Below are 24,847 nucleotides of genomic sequence, written 5' to 3'. Positions count from 1 at the left end.
TTCGCGACCTCGCCGGTTCTACCAGGAGGGTCGACGACCGACGACCCTCCCTCAATGTGGTAAGGTGGGAGGATCTGATGGCTGGTGGCTGGCGATGGATCGGACTCCTCGTCCGTTTCTTGGGTTGGGTAGGGGAAGAATAAGAAGGGAGTAGGACGGGCGGCGGTGGCGGCGTAGAGGAGCTCGGTGGCAAAGGGCTTGGTCGTCTGGGCCAAGGAGATAGCGGGGGCGGGGGCTGCAGCCCCGCCTTGTGCTGTTCGACGGCGACCCACGCTTGTGCCATGCGTGGAGGAGATGGGGACCAAGACCAAGACAAGCTCGCGCCGGTAAGTGTCAACGGTGTCGCAGGCAACACCCCCTGTTGTGGTTTGCCACCAGCTCGCGCTTCACCTCTTGTGCGGCAGGTGACTGCCGGGGAGCAGAGCCGAGCGACGCAATCGACGCGCTCCTCCGATAGAGCAGTGGCACGAGGTGCAGCATTCGCTCGACAAGCGGAGAAGAGAAGGGTCGGGTCGTGGTGGAGAGGATCGGCAAGGGCGAGGGCAACAACGGCGATGAAAGAGAGGGAGAGGGTGAAGCGAGGACGAGTGGCGGCTAGGGTTCCCCCGTCTCTCACCTAATCGAGCAATCTCCTCGCCCTTAGAGCATCTCCAACGAACGCGCCAAAAGACGCGCGCGCGATAAACTGGCATTTTAGCGCGCACGACAAGTTTTCACGCGCTCCAGCGGGGGCGGGAAACTACCGCGTGCGGGAAATAGTGGCAGCTCGCGCGGTAGATTTGACGCGCCGCTTCACGCGCGCCTATAAAATGCGGCGCTCGCCACGCGCCCATCCCCTCGCCACCTCGCCACTTCCAGCGCCCCACCACCACCGCGCCATCATGCCGCCGCGCCGCTGGGGATCTTCAGGCTACCGCGGCGTCCGCGCACGCCCCAACGGCTGGTACTCCGCCGAGATCCGGTCCGGCGACGTCCGGCTCGGCCTCGGCACGTTCCGGACCGCGCACGCAGCGACCCGCACGTACGACGCGGCGGCGTGGCGCCTAGAGAGGCCTCCGTCGCAGATGAACTTTCGGTATGTCCACACGAGCGAACAGGCACAGGCCGTCGCCCCTCCGCCTCGTCTGATCACGGACCAGGACTATGCGGACCACATTCGGCTGCAGCGCCGCCTCCTCGTCGCCGAGGAGGACGAGCAAGCCATGGCGGAGTGGCGCCGGCGCCACCCAGAGGACGTCGCCAACGAGCGCGCCTACTGGGCGGAGAGGACGGCAAGGCGCCGTGCGGAGCGGGCGGATCGGCGTCAACGGAAGGCTTTGGCGATATCACAGTGTGATATCGTTGAAGCAGGTGGGAGGTTGATCTTCACGTCAGACGACGAACGTTGGGAGGATATATGAATCGATACCTCGGACAACACCTCTGAGGATGAGGATGATGATGAGGATTCGGAGTAGTTCTACACCGTAGTTTTATCAAGTTGCACCATAGTTTAATAATTTAATGTAGTTGCATCGTAGTCCGGTTTTATCTATCTATGCTACGGACTTGTTTATCTATTATGCTATGAACTATGTAAAATATTTTTGTATGGTTTTTTATATCTATGTGAAATTCTTTGTGTGTCCAAAATGCAAAAAATATGGACATGCGCTCGGCCCAACAAATATGGGTTGCTCGTGCGCGCTGCATTTTAGCGCGCTGCTGGAGCTACACGCGCGCGATGTATTTTAGCGCGGCTGCTGGAACCAGCGCTGTGCGCCGCGCCAAACCTGACGATGGGCGCGCCGCAAACTACTTTATAGCTCTTAGCCGCAACGCAGAGCACGCCATACAAGGGCCAACATATGAAATCCTGTAAATGCCCTCAGCGGGTAGCCAGATTTACACACGGTGGCACGATTTCTCCACCACAAGTAGACAACACTGGAAAGGTCCACCCCCGCAGTCGCTGACGGGTACGACCCACCATGCCTGGGACCCGCGTGTCATGGAGAGCCGGCGTGGTAGCGCGGAAGTGCAAATATGGACACTGTTCATTGTAGCAGCGTTCGCTTCGATCCAGCGGTCCGGATCGTTTCATCCGAAGATCCAACAGTCGGGATTCGCCTGGACCAAGGTTGTCAGAATCGCGATTCTATTATACGATTATATGACTTTACGATCCAAACTAACCCCTATGATTCTACGATTTTAGTTCTTAGAATCTATGTTTCTACGATCCTGATAGTGGAGATTCTACGATTTGCGATCCTACCATCAAAGCTCCGATCCGATTCAAAATCGCGATTCTGACAACCTTGGCCTGGATAGCTAATCCGACGGCTCAGAGAGCAAATGCCCTGAGAGGCCTTCATTTTGCTCCACACTCTAACAACGGGATAGGATTTGAGCTGACTTCATCTTATTTTTTTACATGATTAATACGTATCTCATTCATATCATAAAGAACAAAGTATAAGTCACGTAAAGACTGACATGACAAAACTGAAAAGATAGCAGAACATCTCTGAGCTTGACACGATCGCCCGCATCTGCCTCCGGCACCACCATAGCAGCCACCGAAGAAAAGAATGACGAATCACCACCTCACCCGAGCTCGACGCGGATCCATTGCTGATATGCAACTTTGCAGACCTCCAAGGTGGCTCACCAGAAGTGAAGCCCTTGCCTTTGAACGAATCAGTTCGGAGCAACACCCTAGACACGCCATCGAACTCCAGATCTGGCACCCCACCATGACTAAGACACTGAAGGAGGAAAATATACTTACCATCCACGAACCACGAGTCCAATAGATGTTCCGTCTTTCAGATGCCGTCGATGCAGATCACAATCTGCATCCGCTCATGGACTACCTCCCAAGCTCCACGCCGACACTGGAGCAAACGCCGTCGCAACGGCGAAGCCCAAGGACACATTTCCACAACGAGGATGTCGCCGCCGCCACGCCATCCTTGCTTGAACAGACTGGTTTCCAAATCCATGCCCAACCATAGGACCGATGGCCTCGTCAGGGAAGGATTCGAAAAATCTTTATTCAGCGCCGTCATCGTTGCTGCCGAAGTAAAGATGATGAACAACCTAAAAACCTAAACTACGAGAAAGTAAAATCGATCCACACACGTGAATCCAGCGACCTCCCTCATCACTGACCACTGATGACTGAGGTCGCCGGCGGAGGGAAGACGCCGGAGAACGGCGTTAGAAAATCGTCCTTTCCTGGCCGCGACTAGGGTTGCAGCCGCCAAGGACGAGAGGAAAACAATGCTAGCCGACTTCATCTTATCTCTCTACACCACGAGACGCTGAATTTACGTATACTAAAAGAAATAGGGTCCGTCTATATTACATCTAGATGTGAGATAATATCTCACATCTAAGTATGATGTCATCGCCACCTTTTTATTGTTTATCTTATTTGTTCGATTTTGATTTGTCTACGATTTTGATTTGTTTCGCGCTCACGTCCGCCTCGATGGGCCGGCCTATACGTCTGACAGCTCGTAGTGAGGCTAGCTTTTTACGTTGTGCATCAGCGAGCCGAAGATTCCTTCTTGCTACATGTGTCTCTCCCTGTGCGTGCATGGTAGATCAATAGATCGTATTAGATCGGATGGCGACGTAGGGAGAAGCAGCAAGCACCTTGATAAGTTGTGTTGTGTCACTACTCGAAGCTAAGGATCAGATTTTTTTTCCAGGAAAAGCAAGTGATCAGATGTATATCAGTGAAAATAAATTAGCTCTACCATCGATTAGTTAGTTTTTGCGTTTTATTGCCCACTTTTTAGCGGCGTGTCTCTGATCGCTAGCTTCTAATAGGCTATAAATGATTTTTTTTTGCCCTTTGGTTTTTGCTTTCCCGTTCCACTCTTTATATTTTATGCATTAATTTTCAGTAAAAGACAAAGTTTGATTAAAAAATCAGAAATATGTTCACGAATTTGTGGTAATATGCATTTTTAATATACAGTGAACTTTTTTATATACAATGAGCCTTTTAAATTATATTCACTAAGCTTTTTTAATACACACTAAATATTTTTTAAATACAAACTTAACCTTTTTAATATACGTAGAACCCTTTTAAATATACGGTAAAACATTTTTATAATATAAACTAAATAAATTTTTATACACATACTAAACAATTGATCGTGCATCCAAAAGTGTTAAAAATTGTTCGTGGATTCAGAAAATGTTCGCCGATTCAAAATAAATAAATCACAAAGCTCCAAAAATTTCATGAATTGAAAATTGTTCATATATTTGAAAATGTTCAAAAAAAATTAAAACAAAATGCGAAGCAAAAGAAGAAGAAAAAAAGAAATAGAAAAAACCAAAAGAATAACCAGAAAACCAATAGAGGATGGAAGTGCAATCGGGACGAAACAAACTACAAGCCTACTTGCAAGTTGAGGTAGGACTTGCAACTCGGACAACTACACAAAACTAAAATATCATTTGCGATTCGAGGATGGGCTTGCAATTGGGAGAATAATAAACTACAAGCCCAGTTGCGTGTCGAGCGTGGATTTGCAACTGTGATGAAAAACAAAATACATATCCAGTTGCAAGTCGGGGGTGGACTTGCAACTGGGGTGAAAACAAAACAACACCCTCCTGAGTTGCGAGTCGAGGGTGGACTTGCAATTGGGCCAACAGAAACCCCTAGTTGCAGGTCGAAGGTCTAATTGCAACTACTATGAAACAAGAACAAAAAACAACACCCGCGAGTGGAGGGTGGACTTGCAACTAGGGCTACAAAACTACACCCTCCCAAGTTGCGAGTACACGATTGACTTGCAACTGGGGTGATTACAAACTACATCCCTCGAGTTGCAAGTCGGGTGTAGACTTGCAATTGGGGTGAAAACAAACAACAAAAGACACCCTCCCCGAGTTGCGAGACGGCGGTGGACTTGCAACTGGGGCGATTGCAAACTACATCCCTCGAGTTGCAAGTCGGGGGTGGACTTGCAACTGGGGCGATTGCAAACTACATCCCTCGAGTTGCAAGTCGGGGGTGGACTTGCAACTGTGGTGAAAATAAAACAACACCCTCCCGAGTTGCGAGACGAGGGTGAACTTGCAACTAGGCCGACAGAAACCCCTAGTTGCTGCTCGAGGGTCTAATTGCAACTACTATGAAACAAGAACAAAAAACAACACCCCCCGAGTTGCGAGTTGAGGGTCGACTTGCAACTAGGGCAACTACAAAACTACACCCTCCCGAGTTGTGAGTACATGGTTGTCTTGCAAATGGGGCGATTGCAAACTACATCCCTCGAGTTGCAAGTCGGGGGTGGACTTGCAACTGTGGTGAAAACAAAACAACACCCTCCCGAGTTGCGAGACGAGCGTGGACTTGCAACTAGGCCGACAGAAACCCCTAGTTGCTGGTCGAGGGTCTAATTGCAACTACTATGAAACAAGAACAATAAACAACACCCCCAAGTTGCCAGTTGAGGGTCGACTTGCAACTAGGGCAACTACAAAACTACACCCTCCCGAGTTGTGAGTACATGGTTGTCTTGCAACTGGGGCGATTAGAAACTACATCCCTCGAGTTGCAAGTGAGGGGTGGACTTGCAAATGGGCTGAAACAAAACAACACCCTCCCGAGTTGCGAGTCGAGGGTAGACTTGCAACTGGGCCGACATAAACCCCTAGTTGCGGGTGGAGGGTCTAATTGCAACTACTATGAAATAAGAACAAAAAACAACACCGCCCGAGTTGCGAGTCGAGGGTGGACTTGCAACTGGGACAACTGCAAAACTACATCCCCCGAGTTGCGAGTACATGGTTGCCTTGCAACTGGGGCGATTAGAAACTAGGGCGACCGAGTTGGATGAGCAAGGCCGACAAGTAGTCACCAGACCCACGACGTGACACGATACCCGTGTGAGAAAACAACTCTTGATCAAGATTTGCATGACAGTTAAAGCGTAAAGATGGCTGAGTGAAAATTCATAAATTAAAAAAAGAAAAAAGAAAAAAAAATAAATATAAATAAAAGACAAAAGATCATGAGTATAAAACACTTCATAATTTAAAACAAATAATGAAACAAAAAAATAAAAATAAAAAAGTAAAACGACGAGGCAAAAATAAATGGAAAGACATGACGCCTTGTTTCCACAGCACAAGCACGCGAATGGCTCAAAAAAAAAGACAACCAGCTCTAAAGACTACAGGAGACCGGCACACACAAACAATCGATGGAAAAAAATTCCACAATAGGAGCGGCCTAGGCAAAGCAAAGCTGGCAGCTATAACGCGAAGCGGCCCAGGCAACAAAAAGTTGTTACGCACGCGTCTTGACAAACAGAAAGACACGAAGCTCCTAAAAAAACAAGACACAAAGAAGCGAAGGCAAAAATCACGAATCTTAATATGCTATATATCTAAGGGTCTATTTAGGACGCATCTAGATGTAACATAATTATGTCACATCTAAGATGATGTCAGCCTGTTTGTATCCCTCCTGATCGATCAGTTTGTCTCTCAACAATTGTTTGTCCCGTGCGCTTCCCTTGCTTTGGGCCTGGTTATCTTGTTTCTCGCTTCCAAAGGCTGGGCCGCACCCGTGACCCTCCCGCAGCCCCTCCCCCACCCCCTCCGCTTTTCTGGGCCTGGTTGTTTGTTTGTTTGTGGACTTAGTTGTTTGTTTGTAGGCCTTGTACGACATCGCAGGCCATTGTCTTTGATGTAGTCGTCCCCGTCGCTGCCCAACTCTCTTCCACCGATTCAAACAGTGCCAGCCAAAAGAGACACAAGCACAACCGCACAAGTTGGTGTTATCCGTTGCAAGCTTTGGACATCTTGCAGGAAAACCCTCTGAAAAAGTACAGTTGAGTTCTTTGTGTAAAAATGCAATTATGCTCCTACAAAAAGGTTCTTTGTGTAAAAACATACACGAGATCGTACCATGTAAAAAAATTGTTGTTATTTTAATAAAAAATAATTATTATACAATATTAATCGCATGACCCGTTCACGCATAATATTGTATAATAATGATTTTAATAAAAAAATTATTATACAATATTGATCACAAGAAAATCTAGGGGTTAGAATTCTTTTATATAAAAATGCAATTATATAAAAAACAAAAGTAGAAATCCTTTTTTTGTTACAGATTTCATGAAAAAGTACCTTGTAAAAACTCATTACATCAAAAAGGGAAAAAAATCTTTAAAAAAATGGAATAGTTGCAAAGAAAATGTGAGCTGAGCATCAAATTGCAACTGGTTGAATTGGTCCTCAACAAACACACACAGACATCGGCACCTCTCAATCGTGGATTCAATGTTTGACTTCAAAAAAAGGGTTCTTACATAAACAAATTTTCCCCTCCCCCTGCCCCCAAGCTGCAAGTCGATGCCCGGCTAGCAACTTGGGCTTGTACAAAAAACACAAACTCCTCCCTCTCCTCCTCGGTTAGGGCTCGATGGTAGACTTGCAAAAACAAGAGGGGCACGACAAACACACACACACACACACACACACACATCTAGTTGCGAGTCGATGGGCAACTTGCAACTGGGGCTCGCAACAAACACACACACCCTAGTTGTAAGTCGATGCTTGACATTGAACTAGGGACCCCTTGACAAAAAGCCACACCCCCCCCTAGTTACAAGTCGTTTATCGACATGGAATTGGGGCCCTCGATACACACACACACACACACCCCTAGTTGCGAGTTGGTGGTCAACTGGCAAAAAACAGGGGGCTACGAATAAAACACACGCACACGCACACGCACACACACTATCTCTAGTTGCAAGTCGATTATCGACATGCAATTGGGGACCCTTGACACACACACCCACACCCCCCCTAGTTGTGAGTTGATGGTCAATTGCAACTGGGCTAGTCAACAAACACACACACCCTAGTTGCGGGTCGATGGGCAACTTGCAACTGGGGCTCGTCAACGAACACACACACCCTAGTTGCAAAAGTCGATGCTTGACATTCAACTGGGGACCCCTTGACAAAAAGACACACACACACACACCCTACTTGCAAGTCGGTTATCAGCATGCAATTGGGGACCCTCGACACAGGCACACACATCCCCTAGTTGCGAGTTGATGGTCAACTTGCAATTGGGAGCCACGAATAAACACACACACACACATACCCCCCTAGTTGCGAGTCGATGGGAAACTTGCAACTGGGGCTCATCAACAAAACACACACACCCTAGTTGTGAGTCGATGCTTGACATTCAACTGGGGACCCCTCTGACAAAAAGACACACACACCCCCTAATTAGGGGTGGGCATAAAAACCGATGAACCGAACACCGAACCGATGCCGAAACTGAAAAAACCGAATTTTCGGTTTTTACCATTGATACATGCAAATTCGGTTTTTAGTTCTAATAACCGAATAGAACTCGGTCAGTTCGGTGTTTACCTCGGTTAAACTGAATGAAATCGAAATATACGCCATACTCGTGGATTACAGCCGAACGACGGCCGCACACGCACGTCACGTCACGCACGATTCCGGAATCCCCACGTCCCCGATGCTAAAAAGGCCTCTGACTCATCGATTTTTTTACTAAGTAGGCCTCGCGTCGCCAAGGACCAAGCTAGCAGCCCAGGTGCAAAAGGAGACTTCGCGTGATTTTTGTAGGCCTCCTCGGCTGCATGCAAAGTCCAAAGCCCAAGATATACACGTACTTGTTTTTATAGTCTTCTTGATTGACCGTACAGCGCCAGAGAGTAGCACAAGTCTAGTTGATTTAGTCCCACCTCGCTTGGTTAATGGAAAGAGGACAAATAGTTTGGCTATAAAGAAGGTGGGCTGTGCGTTGGACTGGGATAGGACATGCAACGTGTAAACCGTGAACCGAACCGAATTTGTCGGTTAACCGAAAATTCGGTTTATTGTTTTATACTACCATTTTCAGTTAGCATTTTTTATAACCGAAATTACAAATAAACCGATTGGCATTAACCGAATTTTTGGTTTTAACCGAATGCCCAGGCCTACCCCTAATTACAAGTCGTTTATCGACATGGAATTGGGACCCTTGATACACACACACACACCTAGTTGTGAGTTGGTGGTCAATTTGCAACAGGGGGCTACGAATAAAACACACACACATACACACTACTATCTCTAGTTGCAAAAGTCGATTATCGACATGCAATTGGGGACACTTGACACACACATGCACACACCCCTAGTTGCGAGTTGATGGTCAACTTGCAACTGGGGCCACGAATAGACACACACACACACACACACACACATCTCCCTAGTTGCGAGTCGATGGTCAACTTGCAACTGGGGCTCGTCAACAAACACACACCGCCCTAGTTGCAAGTCGATGCTTGACATTCAACTGGGGACACGTTTTACAAAAAACACACACACACACACACACCCTACTTGCAACTCGGTTATCAACATGCAATTGGGAACCCTCGACACAAGCACACACATCCCCTAGTTGCGAGTTGATGGTCAACTTGCAACTGGGGGCACGAATGAACACACACACCCCTAGTTGCGAGTCGATGGCAAACTTGCAACTGGGGCTCGTCAACAAACACACACCCCCTAGTTACAAGTCGATGCTTGACATTCAACTGGGTATTCCTTGACAAAAAGACACACACAACCCTACTTGCAAGTCGGTTATCAACATGCAATTAAGGACCCCCCGACATAGGCACACACATTCCCTATTTGCGAGTTGATGGTCAACTTGCAACTGTGGCCATGAATAAACACGCACACACCCCTAGTTGCGAGTCGATGGGCAACTTGCAACTGGGGCTCGTTAACAAACACACACCCCTTAGTTGTAAGTCGATGCTTGACATTCAACTAGGGACCCCTTGACAAAACACACACACACACACCCTAGTTACAAGTCGTTTATCGACATGGAATTGGGACCCTCGATACACACACCCACACCCCCCTAGTTGCGAGTTGGTGGTCAACTGGCAAAACAGGGGGCTACAAATAAAACACACACACACACGCACGCACACACACACACACACACTATCTCTAGCTGCAAGTCAATTATCAACATGCAATTGGGGACCCTTGACACACACACCCACGCACACCCCCTAGTTGCGAGTTGATGGTCAACTTGCAACTGGGGCTCGTCAACAAAAACACACACCCTAGTTGCGGGCCAATGGGCAACTTGCAACTGGGGCTCGTCAACAAACACACACACACACACCCTAGTTGCAAGTCGATGGTTGACATTCAATTGGGGACCCCTTGACAAAAGGGCACACACACACACCCTACTTGCAAGTCGGTTATCAACATGCAATTGGGGACCCCCGACACAGGCACACACATCCCCTAGTTGCGAGTTGATGCTCAACTTGCAACTGGGAGCCACGAATAAACACACACACACACACACACACACACACATCTCCCTAGTTGCGGGTCGATGGGAAACTTGCAACTTGGGCTAGTCAACAAACACACACACACACACACACATCCTAGTTGCAACTCGATGCTTGACATTCAACTGGGGGCCCCTTGACAAAAGGACACACACACACACACCCCCTACTTGCAAGTTGGTTATCAACATGCAATTGGGGACCCTCGACACAGGCACACACATCCCCTAGTTGCGAGTTGATGGTCAACTTGCAACTGGGAGCCACGAATAAACACACACACATCACCCCTAGTTGCGAGTTGATGGGCAACTTGCAACTGGGGCTCGTCAACAAACACACACCCCCTAGTTGCAAGTCGATGCTGGACATTCAACTGGGGACCCCTTGACAAAAAAGACACACACAACCCTACTTGCAAGTCGGTTATCAACATGCAATTGGGACCCCCCGACATAGGCACACACATTCCCTAGTTGCGAGTTGATGGTCAACTTGCAACTGCGGCCATGAATAAACACACACACACCCCCCTAGTTGCGAGTCGATGGGCAACTTGCAACTGGGGCTCATTAACAAACACACACCCCCTAGTTGTAAGTCGTTCCTTGACATTCAACTAGGGACCCCTTGACAAAAAAAGACACACACACGCACACACCCCCTAGTTACAAGTCGTTTATCGACATGGAATTGGGACCCTCGATACACACACCCACACCCCCCTAGTTGTGAGTTGGTGGTCATCTGGCAAAACAGGGGGCTACAAATAAAACACACACACACACGCACACGCACACTATCTCTAGTTGCAAGTCGATTATCGACATGCAATTGGGGACCCTTGACACCCCCCCTAGTTGCGAGTTGATGGTCAACTTGCAACTGGGGCTCGTCAACAAACACACACACACACACCCTAGTTGCGGGTCGATGGGCAACTTGCAACTAGGGCTCGTCAGCAAACACACACACACACACACCCTAGTTGCAAGTCGATGCTTGACATTCAACTGGGGACCCCTTGACAAAAGGGCACACACACACACACCCTACTTGCAAGTCGGTTATCAAACATGCAATTGGGGACCCCCGACACAGGCACACACATCCCCTAGTTGCGAGTTGATGGTCAACTTGCAACTGGGAGCCACGAATAAACACACACACACACATCTCCCTAGTTGCGGGTCGATGGGCAACTTGCAACTTGGGCTCGTCAACAAACACACACACACACCCTAGTTGCAGGTCGATGCTTGACATTCAACTGGGGACCCCTTGACAAAAGGACACACACACACCCTACTTGCAAGTCGGTTATCAACATGCAATTGGGGACCCTCGACACATGCACACACATCCCCTAGTTGCGAGTTGATGGTCAACTTGCAACTGGGAGCCACGAATAAACACACACACACACATCACCCCTAGTTGCGAGTCGATGGGAACTTGCAACTGGGGCTCGTCAACAAACACACACCCCATAGTTGCAAGTCGATGCTTGACATTCAACTGGGGACCCCTTGACAAAAAAGACACACACAACCCTACTTGCAAGTCGGTTATCAACATGCAATTGGGGACCCCCGACATAGGCACACACATTCCCTAGTTGCGAGTTGATGGTCAACTTGCAACTGCGGCCATGAATAAACACACACACCCCCCTAGTTGCGAGTCGATGGGCAACTTGCAACTGGGGCTCATTAACAAACACACACCCCCTAGTTGTAAGCGTTCCTTGACATTCAGCTAGGGACCCCTTGACAAAAAAAGACACACACACACACACCCCTAGTTACAAGTCATTTATCGACATGGAATTGGGACCCTCGGTACACACACCCACACCCCCCTAGGTGCGAGTTGGTGGTCATCTGGCAAAACAGGGGGCTACAAATAAAACACACACGCACGCACACGCACACACACACTATCTCTAGTTGCAAGTCGATTATCGACATGCAATTGGGGACCCTTGACACACACACCCACACACCCCCCTAGTTACGAGTTGATGGTCAACTTGCAACTGGGCTCGTCAACAAACACACACACACCCTAGTTGCGGGTCGATGGGCAACTTGCAACTGGGGCTCATCAGCAAACACACACACACACACCCTAGTTGCAAGTCGACGCTTGACATTCAATTGGGGACCCCTTGACAAAAGGGCACACACACCCACCCTACTTGCAAGTCGGTTATCAAACATGCAATTGGGGACCCTCGACACAGGCACACACATCCCCTAGTTGCGAGTTGATGGTCAACTTGCAACTGGGAGCCACGAATAAACACACACACACATCTCCCTAGTTGCAGGTCGATGGGCAACTTGCAACTGGGGCTCGTCAACAAACACACACACAGACACCCTAGTTGCAAGTCGATGCTTGACATTCAACTGGGGACCCCTTGACAAAAGGACACACACACACCCTACTTGCAAGTCGGTTATCAACATGCAATTGGGGACCCTCGACACATGCACACACATCCCCTAGTTGCGAGTTGATGGTCAACTTGCAACTGGGAGCCACGAATAAACACACACATACACACACACATCACCCCTAGTTGCGAGTCGATGGGCAACTTGCAACTGGGGCTCGTCAATAAACACACACCCCCTAGTTGCAAGTCGATGCTTGACATTCAACTGGGGACCCCTTGACAAAAAAGACACACACAACCCTACTTGCAAGTCGGTTATCAACATGCAATTGGGGACCCCCCGACATAGGCGCACACATTCCCTAGTTGCGAGTTGATGGTCAACTTGCAACTGGGGCCACGAATAGACACACACACATCCTTAGTTGCGAGTCGATGAGCGGGTTGCAACTAGGGTCAACTTGCAACTAGGGGTCCTCAACAAAACACACATGCCCCCTAGTTGCGAGTCGATGCTTGACATGCAATTGGGACCCGTTCATAAACACACACACACACACACACCTCTATTGGCAAGTCGGTTATCGACATGCAATTGGGGGCCCTCAACACACACACACACATCCTAGTTGCATCCTGGTTATCGACAAAGCAAAAATGGGGACCCCTCAATAAACACACACTCCCCCTAGTTCCGAGTCGATGGTGGGCTTGCAACTGGGGACCCTCGACAAACCACACACACACACACACACACACATATACACACACCCCCTGGTTGCGAGTCGATGGTCAACTTGCAACTAGGGGTCCTCAACAAACACACACACTCCCCTAGTTGCGAGTCGATGGTCAACATGCAACTGGGAAGAGCAACACACACACACACACACACACACACCCTAGTTGCACCTCAATTGTCAACAAACACACACACTCCGCTAGTCCCTCCTTGTTGTGAGTTGATGGGTTGCATACAATAGGGGACCTTCAACAAAACACGCACTCCACTACTTGATGGCTGAGTTGCAAACTCGGGATGTTCAAGAACAAGCTTCAAGAACAATCTCATACAAAACACACAAAAAATAAGGCGTCTATGAAAAACACTATATTTTTGTTACTAAAAAGGAAATGAGCAAACAAATTGTGTGTATAGTGCAGATGGGTAATGGTGTTTATCATTACAAAACATAACAAAAGAACGTAAAAAGACATTTACTCCTAAAAAAGATATTGATGAAAAATATAACAACACTTATCATTACGAGAAACGCATATTCCACATAGTTCTTAAGCACACATAGATAAGAAACATCGCAATACGAGGGGGGGTTACTTGGTTCTTGTCAAGCGCATAAACAAAAGATGGCAGCGATGTTTTGCATCAGCATACTACGTAACTGGGAACATAGCTTCTCGAAAAGAAAGTGAAACTTAAAGCTTGCTGACGACGACGGTAACATTCATGTAAGACTTGCTGCTAGCCTTGAATAACATGAAGATGTAGTCATTGATCACCAGGGTAGTCTTTGAGAGGAAACACCTCCATTGCTTTTTGTTGAAAGCTATACGACCATCAGTAGACGTGCTGTATTCAACACGAGTCTTTGCCTCCCCACTGCTTAGACAAACCCCAGCCAACCCTTCTTTAGGGATGTTCAAGCTTGAAGCAACCCTCTCTGGCACTTTCTGTATCCACAACAAAGAACAGAAAAACAAAAAACATGAAAAATAAAAAAGCTTGAAGCAAAGCAAGAAAAACTGCATGCATTTAAGAAAAAAAATGATGCATATAAACAAATAAACTAAACACAAAAAAGCAAACTTAAAAAATGAAAAAGAAATAAACAAAACATACCATTTGTCCAGCTTGAGTGTCGGTTGTAGTAAGACAGTGTACAAAAGATACTCCTAAAAACTCGGTCTTGAAGCTGAGCACCAATGCATTGAGAATGTCCTGTTGTGCATCATTCAGAGTTATGCCCCTTGTATACTCGATCGGTATGCTGCCACCGTCTTCATCCACATCTGAGTTGTCTCCATCTATCATCTCTACATCACCATCCACGTCTGAAATGCTTCCTTCAACTGGCTGAACAACAACATATGCCTGGCGCGGATGCATGTCCAAGTCAAAAATGACGACAGCACCCTTCCGAAGTGAAAAGTCAGAAGTGAATTTCTTCCAGCCACTCCCCTTGATCCTGGTCCCGTGTGCCCCCTTCACAATGTCAACAGAGTACTTGCGTCCATGTGCTTGAAACCGCATGTAGTAACCGGTAACGCCATTGACGTAGACTCTTGCATTGCATGGGACAGTCTATAAATGTAAAAAAAGGAAAGAAAAAATAATTAGGAAAAATGGACATATGATAAAGAAGACATGTCTGAGTACAAGAGCCCGACCATCCAAAATGCAAAATCCACGCGCATTTTGACCGTGACTTGAACAATCAGGATAAAAAGACATATAAAAAAGATTTTTATTTTAAACCGGATCAATTTCATGAAAAAATGACATAATTTATTAAACAAAAGCACACATCAAACAAAAAAAAGAAAAAAAATGCACATGTAAAAAAACTTCGCCGGATTACCGCTTTAGACAGGAACTCATCCGTAATGTCAATCTTGAAGTTGTTGTCAGCACCGTCATCGCAAAAGTTCCCACAAAGCTCACAAGATGATGAGAAGAAAAAAGAAAAAAACAACAGTTAACTGCTGATTATTTTAGTCAAACAAAAATGCAAAAGCTCTATCATTTCACATGCTATCTGCACTTATACATACAAAGAATTTTTCATGAGAAAAAACAAGTGAGTTTAGTATACTGAAAACAGACTATATTTTAAAAAAAGAAGGTTGAGGTTGGGATAATGTAACTGAAACAGAGCTCACTTCAAAGAAAAAAGTTCAGCACTAGTGAGTTTACCTACCGGTACTAACTGAACAAACTCAATACCATTTTCACTTGCCACATCGTATTAAATTCTCTCTAGTATTTATATATCAAAAAACAGAATATTCTGTCAGATTTTCAACCATGTATACTCAAAACAAAGAAAAATCTGTAAAATTCAGACATGTATCTGTAAAAATGCATATCTATCTATAAATTTCCAGAGTTGTACCATATGCCACAACTTCAAGAAATGAAAAACCTAGCTTAGTGTGAAAAGTTTGAAGTATTCATTCACTAGGTATCTCGTAAAACAAAAAAGAAAAAGAAAAATGTGGCTCCTCATCGAACAAAAAAAAGTTGCAGACATTCCCACCTAGCAAAAAAAGGTTTTCAAACAAAAAATAAAATAAAATAAATAAAAACATGTGAAAACACCATCAGCGTCTCCTCACTACCGGAAAAAAACCCCTATTCCCTTAAAAAGAACTACACATGCCCCTACAAACACACACAAAAAATTCGGACACCTATGTATGAAAAAAGAAGCATGGCAAATGTATGCCACTGAAAAATATTGATCCACTCGCATTATGCCTTCTTAAATTTCAGAGGTAAAAAATGGAAGGCATCTTTATCTCCTGTCTATATGGAAATATGAGCTAGAAGTACATGTATGTACAGACTCTAAATTACAAAACTGAGTGCTAGCTGCTACATTCAGATTTACACACACAAAAAACAGACTAGATTGCAAACTGGGTGCTATCTGCTACATACAGTTCAACAAACAGGGATCAAAAAGATGAACATATAGATACTATTCACCATAACAAGGGAGGATCTATAACTTGTTACTATTCATCAGCTATATATAGATGCACAACTATGGGCATGTGCATGAACATAACAGGGGAGCATCTGTACCTAGTTGCTATTCATCAGCTCCGTATACGAGCGTGTGTTCAGACATTCCACAATCAAAACATTTCGTTTCATTCTCTAGAAAAAATGTGTGCATCTCACATTCAAAGACGAATCTAATAGACAACTAAACCAACAACTAAAACTAGGAGGTGTGTTCAGGTTGCTATGAAATAACTAAAACAGAGTTCATTTCAAAAAAGGTTCAGGACCAGTGAGTTTATCCACCTAGTTACCATTTGTTTCACTTACCACATCACATAAATTTTCTCTAGTTCTCATAAATCAGAAAAATACTCTGGTTAGATTTTGAAATCACATATCTTCAAACAAAAAAACATTTTAACAGAAAATCTGTAAAAATCTAAAAAACAAAAGCTATACATTCAGACCTGCTACTATTATACTTTCAATTTCTGGAGTTGTACCATATGCCACAACTTTTAAGAAATCAAAAATACCTCGCTTAAGTTTGAAGTATTCAGAAAAAGACTATACATGCTCCCTACAAACAGACACACACAAAAATTCAGACATTCCTGTCTGAAAAAAGAAAGGATTGCAATGTATGCCACTGAAAAAGTTTATTCTCTCGCATTATGCTATTAAATTTCAGACAAAAAATGGTTGGCAACTCTGTCTGCTATCTATATGTAGTATGTGCTACAAACTAGAAAATCCCTAGATGTACAGACTCAAGATTATGAAAATGGGGTGCTAGCTGCTACATTCAGATTCACGCACACAAAAAAAAAAAAAACTGGAAAAACCATATATGTACAGACTCAAGTTAGAAAAACTGGGAGTGCTCGCTGCTACAATCAGATTCACACACAATAAACAAAATCTACAGCCATGGGCATGAACATGACCGGGTTGTCTTGCTAGTTACTATTCATCAGCTGCATATTATAGGCGTGTATGCCACTCATATAAACACCCCCACCCCACCCCCAGGTTCTTCCAGGTTCTTGATGTTCATCCCTAAAAACAAACAAAACATCCCTAGATGCCATGGGAAAACAGGAAAAAAATGCGAGGAAAAGAAAGAGGGGACAAACATACTCACTCCGCTGACTTCTCCTGCCATCTCTGTCGCCACAAGCCCACCAGATCAGGTCGTCTCTCCCTTGGATTCGAGTCAAAAAGGAATACAGTGGGGCGGAACAAGGGATGAGGAGGGGAAACAGAGGCGAGGAGAGTGACGACTGGACTCCAGATCAGGTTAGACTGTTCGGATTTCTAAAGAAAGCCCAACAAACAAACAAAATTGAAAGCCGGCCCAAACAAAAAATCGGAGGCCCGCTCCGCTGTATCCCACTCGGCCCGACAAAACAAGACAACGCGACGATGCGAGCGCATCACCTCGCGCGCGAATAATAAAGCATCAACAGATCGTACGGTGGAAACACTTAGATGTGACATCCTTAGTTTACATCTAGATATGAATTAGTCATTCTGTATATCTAATGGCTAGGAAGTTAGATGTAAAATAGTTATTTCACATCTAGATGTGAAATAGCAAACCTGAAAGAAATATACTCGTACTCCATTGTCGACGTAAGAAACAAAACTAGTATTCTATCGTGTCAGCCCCCGTCCAATTAAACCAATCAGATCGAAACCAACCGAACCAAAAACCAAATTGAGACTATTAATTTTAGTCGAGACCACTCTTGGGACTGGTAGATCCGCCCATGGTATTAGCACCATCAGATGTTTCTCTAATGTCAAGCTGCTAACTGGCCGTGTTTAATTAGCGCCTAGTGGGGCTTTGGTAAACTCCTGCTCTGGATGATGGATGGATGGACAAGCTTAAGCATTTAATACCACCACCACTAGCTAATATCTTGGGCTGCATGCATGTGCAAGCAATGGCCAAAAGCATGGCGGCTGAATGGAACGCGCCAACTGCTGATGGACTAACGTTGGATCGGTCAGTACGTACTACATACAGTACATTATTACCTGATACTATAAATTAACAAAAGTCCCCTGTATGCAACTTGCACCATAGTCATAGTGTAAGCCAAAATGCTTTTCTTAGCGGCCAAGGAATCAACCGTTGGTGCCTTGCATTGAGATTCATGAGCACTGTTCACGTATGAATAAACAAACTCAATCACTTTTTGTGCAATACAGCGAGTGAAGATGGGAATACATGCCATGCATGTCAGGTTTTTATCTGCTTTTAAGTACAGTATGAGAGAGAGCGAGAAAAGTACAGCTGCATGCATTCTCTCTTCTACAAAAAAAAGTCTTGCATTTTATGTCCGTGTGATATTTGGAATCGTTGAGAACTTTTGAACCAAATTTTCATTTCTAAAACCTTTTATATATTTGAGTTCAGAGCAACAAGATCTTTAAAACAATAAGGAACTCGAATGTATTTTGACATTTTTGAAATTTTACTGTTTCAATCGTTTGTCAATTTTGGATTATTTTACTTATTTCAGAAAACACATTACACTCATTTCAAAAACCACATTACACTCATTAAAAAAGAAATTTCGCTTATTTCAGAAGACACATCACACTCATTTACAAAAGATAGAATTCGTTCATTTTACTTAACCACATTACACTCGGTATGTGTTCAATCGGCCAGTGCGAACATATAGTACATTATTTGCCTATTAATGACAAAAGTCCCCTGCATACAACCTGCACCATAGTCATAGTGCATGCATGCAGAGCGTGATCGACCCCCAAGGACTTTGGCTAATAATTCACCAGCTAGCTAAATGACGCGCCGTGGAACGCGGCAACATGCATGCATCAGCATCAGCATCAGCATCAGCATCATCGATCCAACTCCAAGTTGCAGTTGCATGGGTGAATCTATGAAACAAAATGGCACGTGCGTCAACTAACCGCTTACATTTGTTAATCATAGTTAATAGCTTGATCCCCTTGTCATGTGGTGTGATGTGCACTCGTCGACCCTCGATCGATAGCTACCTGGCAAGTGGCAACTTACCTGTCTAGCTTAACTATGGACCCAATCTATGCTTAGATCTCATGTACCGTATAAAAGGGGACCTTCTCCATCCCAGATACTATCAGCTAGCTTCAGACAAAACACACCCACACATAAAGCAGTTCAGTTGGAGACCGACGAGAGAAGACATGGCGGCACTAGTAACCCCGGCAGCCGCTTCTGCTGCGCTGGTGTCCGAGATGATGGCTCAGGGCCGCAAGTCCGCCGCCGCCCTCGAGGCCCTGCTCCAGGTCCAGGACCATGCTGGGATCCGGGATCTCACCGCTGAGATCCTCCGCTGCTGCGATCGCGCTCTCGCCGCCCTCCACGGCAAACAAGGCCGGAATAAGCGCAAGTCGCCCTCCCACGGCGGCGCAGCCACTCAGACAAAGTCCAAAAGAAGGTAGTCCGGCCAGCTGAGAATACTACTACCAGTACCACCAGCACATGACGTTGTATGTACGCGTTGAGCAACCAGCCAAGCCAACCCACTGAGTTTTATTTCAGGACGGGCGCGAGCAGCGGAGAGGCGACGACTGCGGCGAGGGTGGAGAGGAAGAGGAACTGGGACGACGGCTTCATGTGGACCAAGTACGGCCAGAAGGACATCCGGGGCAGAGACCACCCGAGGCACTACTTCAGGTGCGCCTACGCGCTCGACGCCGGCGGCTGCCCTGCCAGGAGGCAAGTCCAGCGGTCCGAGGGGGACGACCCTCCCCTCTACGTGCTCACCTACTTCGGCGACCACACCTGCCGTCACCACGGTGATATGGCCGCCGTCTTGGAGGACGTCAAGACGATACAGCCGCCGCTTATCCTCGACTTTGGCTCGGCGGGCAGCCGCTCGCCTCTACCGGAGCCCGACGGTGTTGATGTTCAAAGTGGAAATACCTCACGCGCGGAGTCGGAGGAGGTCGCAGCCGAGGTGGGCATAGTTGACTCGATGCTGTTGGCAGACTTCCCGCCGCCCGCGGGGCAAGTGGCGGAGCTGAGCTTGTCTGCGGACGGCGTCCGTAGCCGTTGTTCCTCCTCCTTGGCATCGGCGGACCCTTCGGCCGCCGTCTGCTACGAGTGGGATTACGCCGGCGACTGCTCCTTTGACTACGTTAGCGAGTTCTTCGATTCCGAAGACATTGCCTTGTACCGATAGCATGCATGTTCCACTTTTGCCAACGATCTCCTTCCGTCCGTGAAACACACATTAAATGGCACAAAAACTGTCAGAAGTGCCCATGGTATTCAGTTTTTCGTGGGTTTTGATGAAATTCACTGGATTTCAAATTTCAGTAGACGCTAAAATATTTAAATTTTAATTAAAATATTCAGTAATTTCAAGTAGTATAGAAGAACTCAAATTTTTGCAAAAACTTCAAAAACTTAATTAAAACTCAACTGAATATTTCGGCCCTATGGCCAAAGTGCAAGCAAAAATTCACAGAATTTTGATGATTTTTGGTTGGTGCCGACTTTTTTTCTCAAACTGAAAGTAAATACTATGCCTCAGTCTATTGAACATGAACAAACATGTGGCTGACAAACATTTTGATGACAATTTTCATGTACATATGCCGACATTTTCTTGTTATCAGTCCCGGGTAAGGTCATCGACCACCACATCAAGCACACACAATTCTGCTCTCTGGGGGAGGAGCCAAGAATTATGCAAACACTACCAGAATCACCCCCTATGCCGACGGCCAAGGCCGTCGGCATAGCCCTGAGTCCCGTCGGGACAGACCTATGCCGACGGCCCCCATCGGCATAGGGCCGTCGGCAACATATACTCGGCATAGCCAGGAAGGTCGTCGGCATAGAAAAGCCGTCGGCATAGATGCTTTCCCAACGGGGGCCGTACATCTATGCCGACAGCCCTTGCCGTCGGCAACAATCACGCCTAACGGCGGCCGCCGTCAAGTTTGCCCAACGACTGGTCGCCACGTGGCACCCCTATGCCGACGGCCTAGCCGTCGGCTTAGTCAAAATCTATGCTGACGGCTAGACCGTCGGCATAGGTGTGCCACGTGGCGACCAGTCGCTGCTCGTGGACCAGGGATATGCCGACCGCTGGGCCGTTGGTATAGTTTGAAACTAAGCCGACGGCCAAGCCGTCGGCATATTCCTTCATACAGAGCTCCCAGTAGCTGACACGTGGGCGCCTATGCCGACGACCTGGCCGTCGGCACAGTTTTTAAACTAAGCCGACGGCTACGCCGTCGGCATAGGTGCCCACGTGTCAGCTACTAGGAGCTCACGCCAGCCCTATGCCGACGGCCTAGCCGTCGGCATAGTTTGCTTTTGCTTTTTTTTTTCTTTTTTCTGTTTGTTTTCAAATCAATTCAATTCAAATAACAGCACATATTAGCAGATATATATGATGGAATAGACATATAAGACACAACGGGATATCATCCGGCACCATCACAACAATATATGCATAAGCATCATCACACACAAGTCTCTAAATGATCATCATCACAACCAACATAAGCATAAGCATATAGAGAAGCACACAAGTCATCTAAATGATCATCACCACACACAAGTCATCTCAAGCATCATCACCACACACAAGGATCATCGAGCACCGCGGAGGTCGTCACCACCAAGACCGCCGAAGCCCAGGTCGTCACTGCTAGCGGCAGCGCTACCGCCAAGACCGCCTCCACCTCCGCCTCCGCCTCCGTGGATCGGAGTGGTCGGGCTCCGTGTCTCCGGAGTGCTGCGAAGACCACCGCCAACGGTAGATCCACCTGTTCCCTGAATGTTGAAAAGACATATGCACGGGATATATGACTGTGTTGAAAGGCATGACATGCTTTGGGTGAATAGATTGGGGATGAACTAACCGGCGAGGGGCCAGCGTTCTGTGCCACAAACTCCTCAAAGCTCAGCAGCACTGGTTGTGCTGGAGGGCATTGTGCTGGAGGGAACTGAGGACACCTTCCGGCCGCCATTTCCTGAAAAGCCTGCTGCATCTGGCTATCCCTCTGCACTTGGTGTTCATAAAGCCTCTGATGCCACGCCATGGTCTCCTGGCGTGTGTACTCCAGGTAGGCCTACGTATGACATGATGGAACTCATAAAACTACTAAATGCGGAAAATAAAGTGATCAATGAAGATAAGAGGGAAAATACTTACAGATTGTTGCTCCTGAAAGAGGGACTGTGCACTGGTCACTGGCTGGCTCGTGCGCTGGCTCAGGCTCGGGTCGATCCGACGAAGCTGTGTGTAGGAGATACTAGGAGTGATCACAGCATCGAGAACCGCCTCCCGACCGTGCTCCTTGGGCCCTCACCACTGCCATGTCGTCCAGAGGCGCCGCAATGGGGTCAGGTGTGTCAGGATTTAACTTCAGATACGCTTCGGAGTAGGCCTTCTTCCTCCCCGCGGTCTTCTTGCCGTAGTACTTGGGCTCGCCAGGCTTGGGGTCCTTCCGCGTATGGGCGATCTCCCACGCCTGCATGTGTGAGAGTGGCCGCTTCAGTTTCTCCTCCTGCACCACCAAACAGAGGTTAGTCATACATAAGAAAGCGATGGTAAATAGAAGAAGAAGAATGTTTAATGGGGTTAGTCATACATTAACTGCCTTGTGGAGATAGTGGTTTCGGTTTCCCTGAGCATGTACTCCCTCCGTCCCTCGGTTAGCCTTATTTTTGGTTCTCATAGCCGCCCAGGCTCCATCCTCATCACACCAAAGATCCACCAATGCCGCCCAGGACTCGTCTTTTCCATAACACCAATTTGGACACACCTACATAATAAAAGCATAATGGCATGTAGGTGTGTCCAAATTGGTGTTATGGAAGCATAAAGCATAAAGCATAATGTACCACAAGGCAATGAAAGCATAATGAAAGCATAATATATGAAAGCATAATGAAAAATCTTTTATACATACCGCCAAGAACTCGGGCCTCTCCAAGGTAATGCCCATCCTCCGCGCTTCTTCCTTGGTCATCTTCACACCAAGAACGTCGTGGTAGTATGTGGAGATGGCCACATAGCGCACCTCGTACTGCATCTGGCGGGCCTTCTTCTCGCATTGGCGCAACACGATCTGGTCCGCTCTAGCCCTGTGCTCCGGAAGAACTCGATAGAATTTCTACAATCATGCATGAAACAAGAATGGAAGAAGCCATGAGTTAAATCATTCATGAAACTAGAATGGACTTGTGCTTCTGAAGAGAACTCACCCAGGAAGTAGTGATCACGGCCTTGGCCTGGGTCTCATGGTCCGCGTGGCGGGCCGCTTCCCAGTGGTCCCAGCTCGTGGCCAAAACCCGATGGTCTGGCTGCCTGACTGGATCCGGACAGTACAACCCCGGCCAATATAACTTCAGCAAGACGGTGATGAGGCCGTTGGGAATACGGACCCCTTTAGAATATATCCAGTTGCTGCAAAAGAATGAGCTATTAGCATGTGACAAGCAAAATAAATAACAACCTGAATAAGCATGTGACAAGCAAAATAATGAACCACTTACTCTTTTCCCGTGGGCTCAATGAGCCACTTCTGCTCCTCAGTAGCAGGAACCTGCTTTGGTAGCTTTGCGTTGCCACGCAGCCACCCCTTGTTGTCAACCCCCTTCCCGTCACCACCATCATCCCCGCCACCACCCTCCTCCTCGCCTGCCTCCCCCTCCCCAACCTCCTCCTCCTCCTCCTCCTCGCCTGCCTCCTCCTCCACCTCCTCCTCCTCCACCACCTCCTCCTCCTCCTCCTCCCTAGAGTGTACCTCACTAGAGGAGGGTACCTCACTAGAGGAGGGCCTCGAAGACAACACCCCTAAGTCGGTGAGGGTGCGCTCTTTCTGCCCGCGACCACCTGTAGTGGCTCTCCCCCCAGCACCTCGTCCTCTAGAGGCTCTCCCCCCCGCCCCTCCTCCAGGGGCACCTCTCCCTCGACCTCCCTGTGAGGAGTCATCGTCAAGTAGCCGAGGGGGAGGATTACGTGCTCGACCACTCCGACTAGGCAGGCCGACGACCTTGCGTAGGAAACCCATGCCGTCGGCCTTCCCCTTGCCCATGTTCCACGAACCTGCATTGAAAAGAGAAAAAGCAATTAGTAAATTAATGAAATGAAGGAAAAGACATGATAATAAACACATTAATAAAAATGCATAAAAAGGCATATTCCTAAACTATAGAAAAAAATACTTGAAACGTACATCTGCTAGAACCCATATGAATCATCACTGTTGTAACCTCTTTCTCGGTCCGTCTCA

At 47.0% G+C, this 24,847-nt stretch overlaps 3 protein-coding genes across 3 annotated transcripts; 2 read left to right on the top strand and 1 right to left on the bottom strand.

Annotated features, from left to right (window-relative positions):
- Window positions 1-809: 809 nt before the first annotated feature.
- Window positions 810-1,400, top strand: LOC125534778 (ethylene-responsive transcription factor RAP2-3-like). The gene has a single exon (XM_048697885.1). It carries the CDS (start codon window positions 810-812, stop codon window positions 1,398-1,400), a length of 591 nt encoding a protein of 196 aa, XP_048553842.1.
- Window positions 1,401-14,253: 12,853 nt separating this feature from the next.
- Window positions 14,254-17,839, bottom strand: LOC125534776. Its single transcript, XM_048697884.1, has 3 exons — window positions 17,712-17,839; window positions 14,678-15,139; window positions 14,254-14,508 (listed from the first exon to the last, which is right to left on the bottom strand). Exons 1-3 carry the CDS (start codon window positions 17,730-17,732, stop codon window positions 14,254-14,256), a joined length of 738 nt encoding a protein of 245 aa, XP_048553841.1. The 5' UTR covers window positions 17,733-17,839.
- A 1,889-nt stretch (window positions 17,840-19,728) lies between these two features.
- On the top strand, window positions 19,729-20,793 carry LOC125540716 (transcription factor WRKY45-2-like). Its single transcript, XM_048704297.1, has 2 exons — window positions 19,729-20,025; window positions 20,130-20,793. The coding sequence occupies exons 1-2, from the start codon at window positions 19,772-19,774 to the stop codon at window positions 20,770-20,772; spliced, it is 897 nt and encodes a 298-aa protein (XP_048560254.1). The 5' UTR covers window positions 19,729-19,771; the 3' UTR covers window positions 20,773-20,793.
- Window positions 20,794-24,847: the final 4,054 nt, after the last annotated feature.

This window comes from Triticum urartu, chromosome 2 (genome assembly GCF_003073215.2).
Source record: "Triticum urartu cultivar G1812 chromosome 2, Tu2.1, whole genome shotgun sequence".
Lineage (NCBI taxonomy): Eukaryota > Viridiplantae > Streptophyta > Magnoliopsida > Poales > Poaceae > Triticum > Triticum urartu.
This window is presented reverse-complemented; position numbering and strand designations above follow the sequence as displayed.

What these genes read in the sequence shown, in the direction of transcription:
- LOC125534778 (XM_048697885.1), top strand. Translation starts at nt 810, where the DNA reads ATGCGGCGCTCGCCACGCGCCCATCCCCTCGCCACCTCGCCACTTCCA.
- LOC125534776 (XM_048697884.1), bottom strand. Translation starts at nt 17,732, where the DNA reads ATGGCAGGAGAAGTCAGCGGA. An exon ending in TGGCAGGAGAAGTCAGCGGA is followed by an intron (nt 15,140 to 17,711) that starts GTGAGTATGTTT and finishes TTACATTTATAG; the next exon opens with ACTGTCCCATGCAATGCAAG. An exon ending in ACACTCAAGCTGGACAAATG is followed by an intron (nt 14,509 to 14,677) that starts GTATGTTTTGTT and finishes TTGTGGATACAG; the next exon opens with AAAGTGCCAGAGAGGGTTGC.
- LOC125540716 (XM_048704297.1), top strand. Translation starts at nt 19,772, where the DNA reads ATGGCGGCACTAGTAACCCCGGCAGCCGCTTCTGCTGCGCTGGTGTCC. An exon ending in CAGACAAAGTCCAAAAGAAG is followed by an intron (nt 20,026 to 20,129) that starts GTAGTCCGGCCA and finishes GTTTTATTTCAG; the next exon opens with GACGGGCGCGAGCAGCGGAG.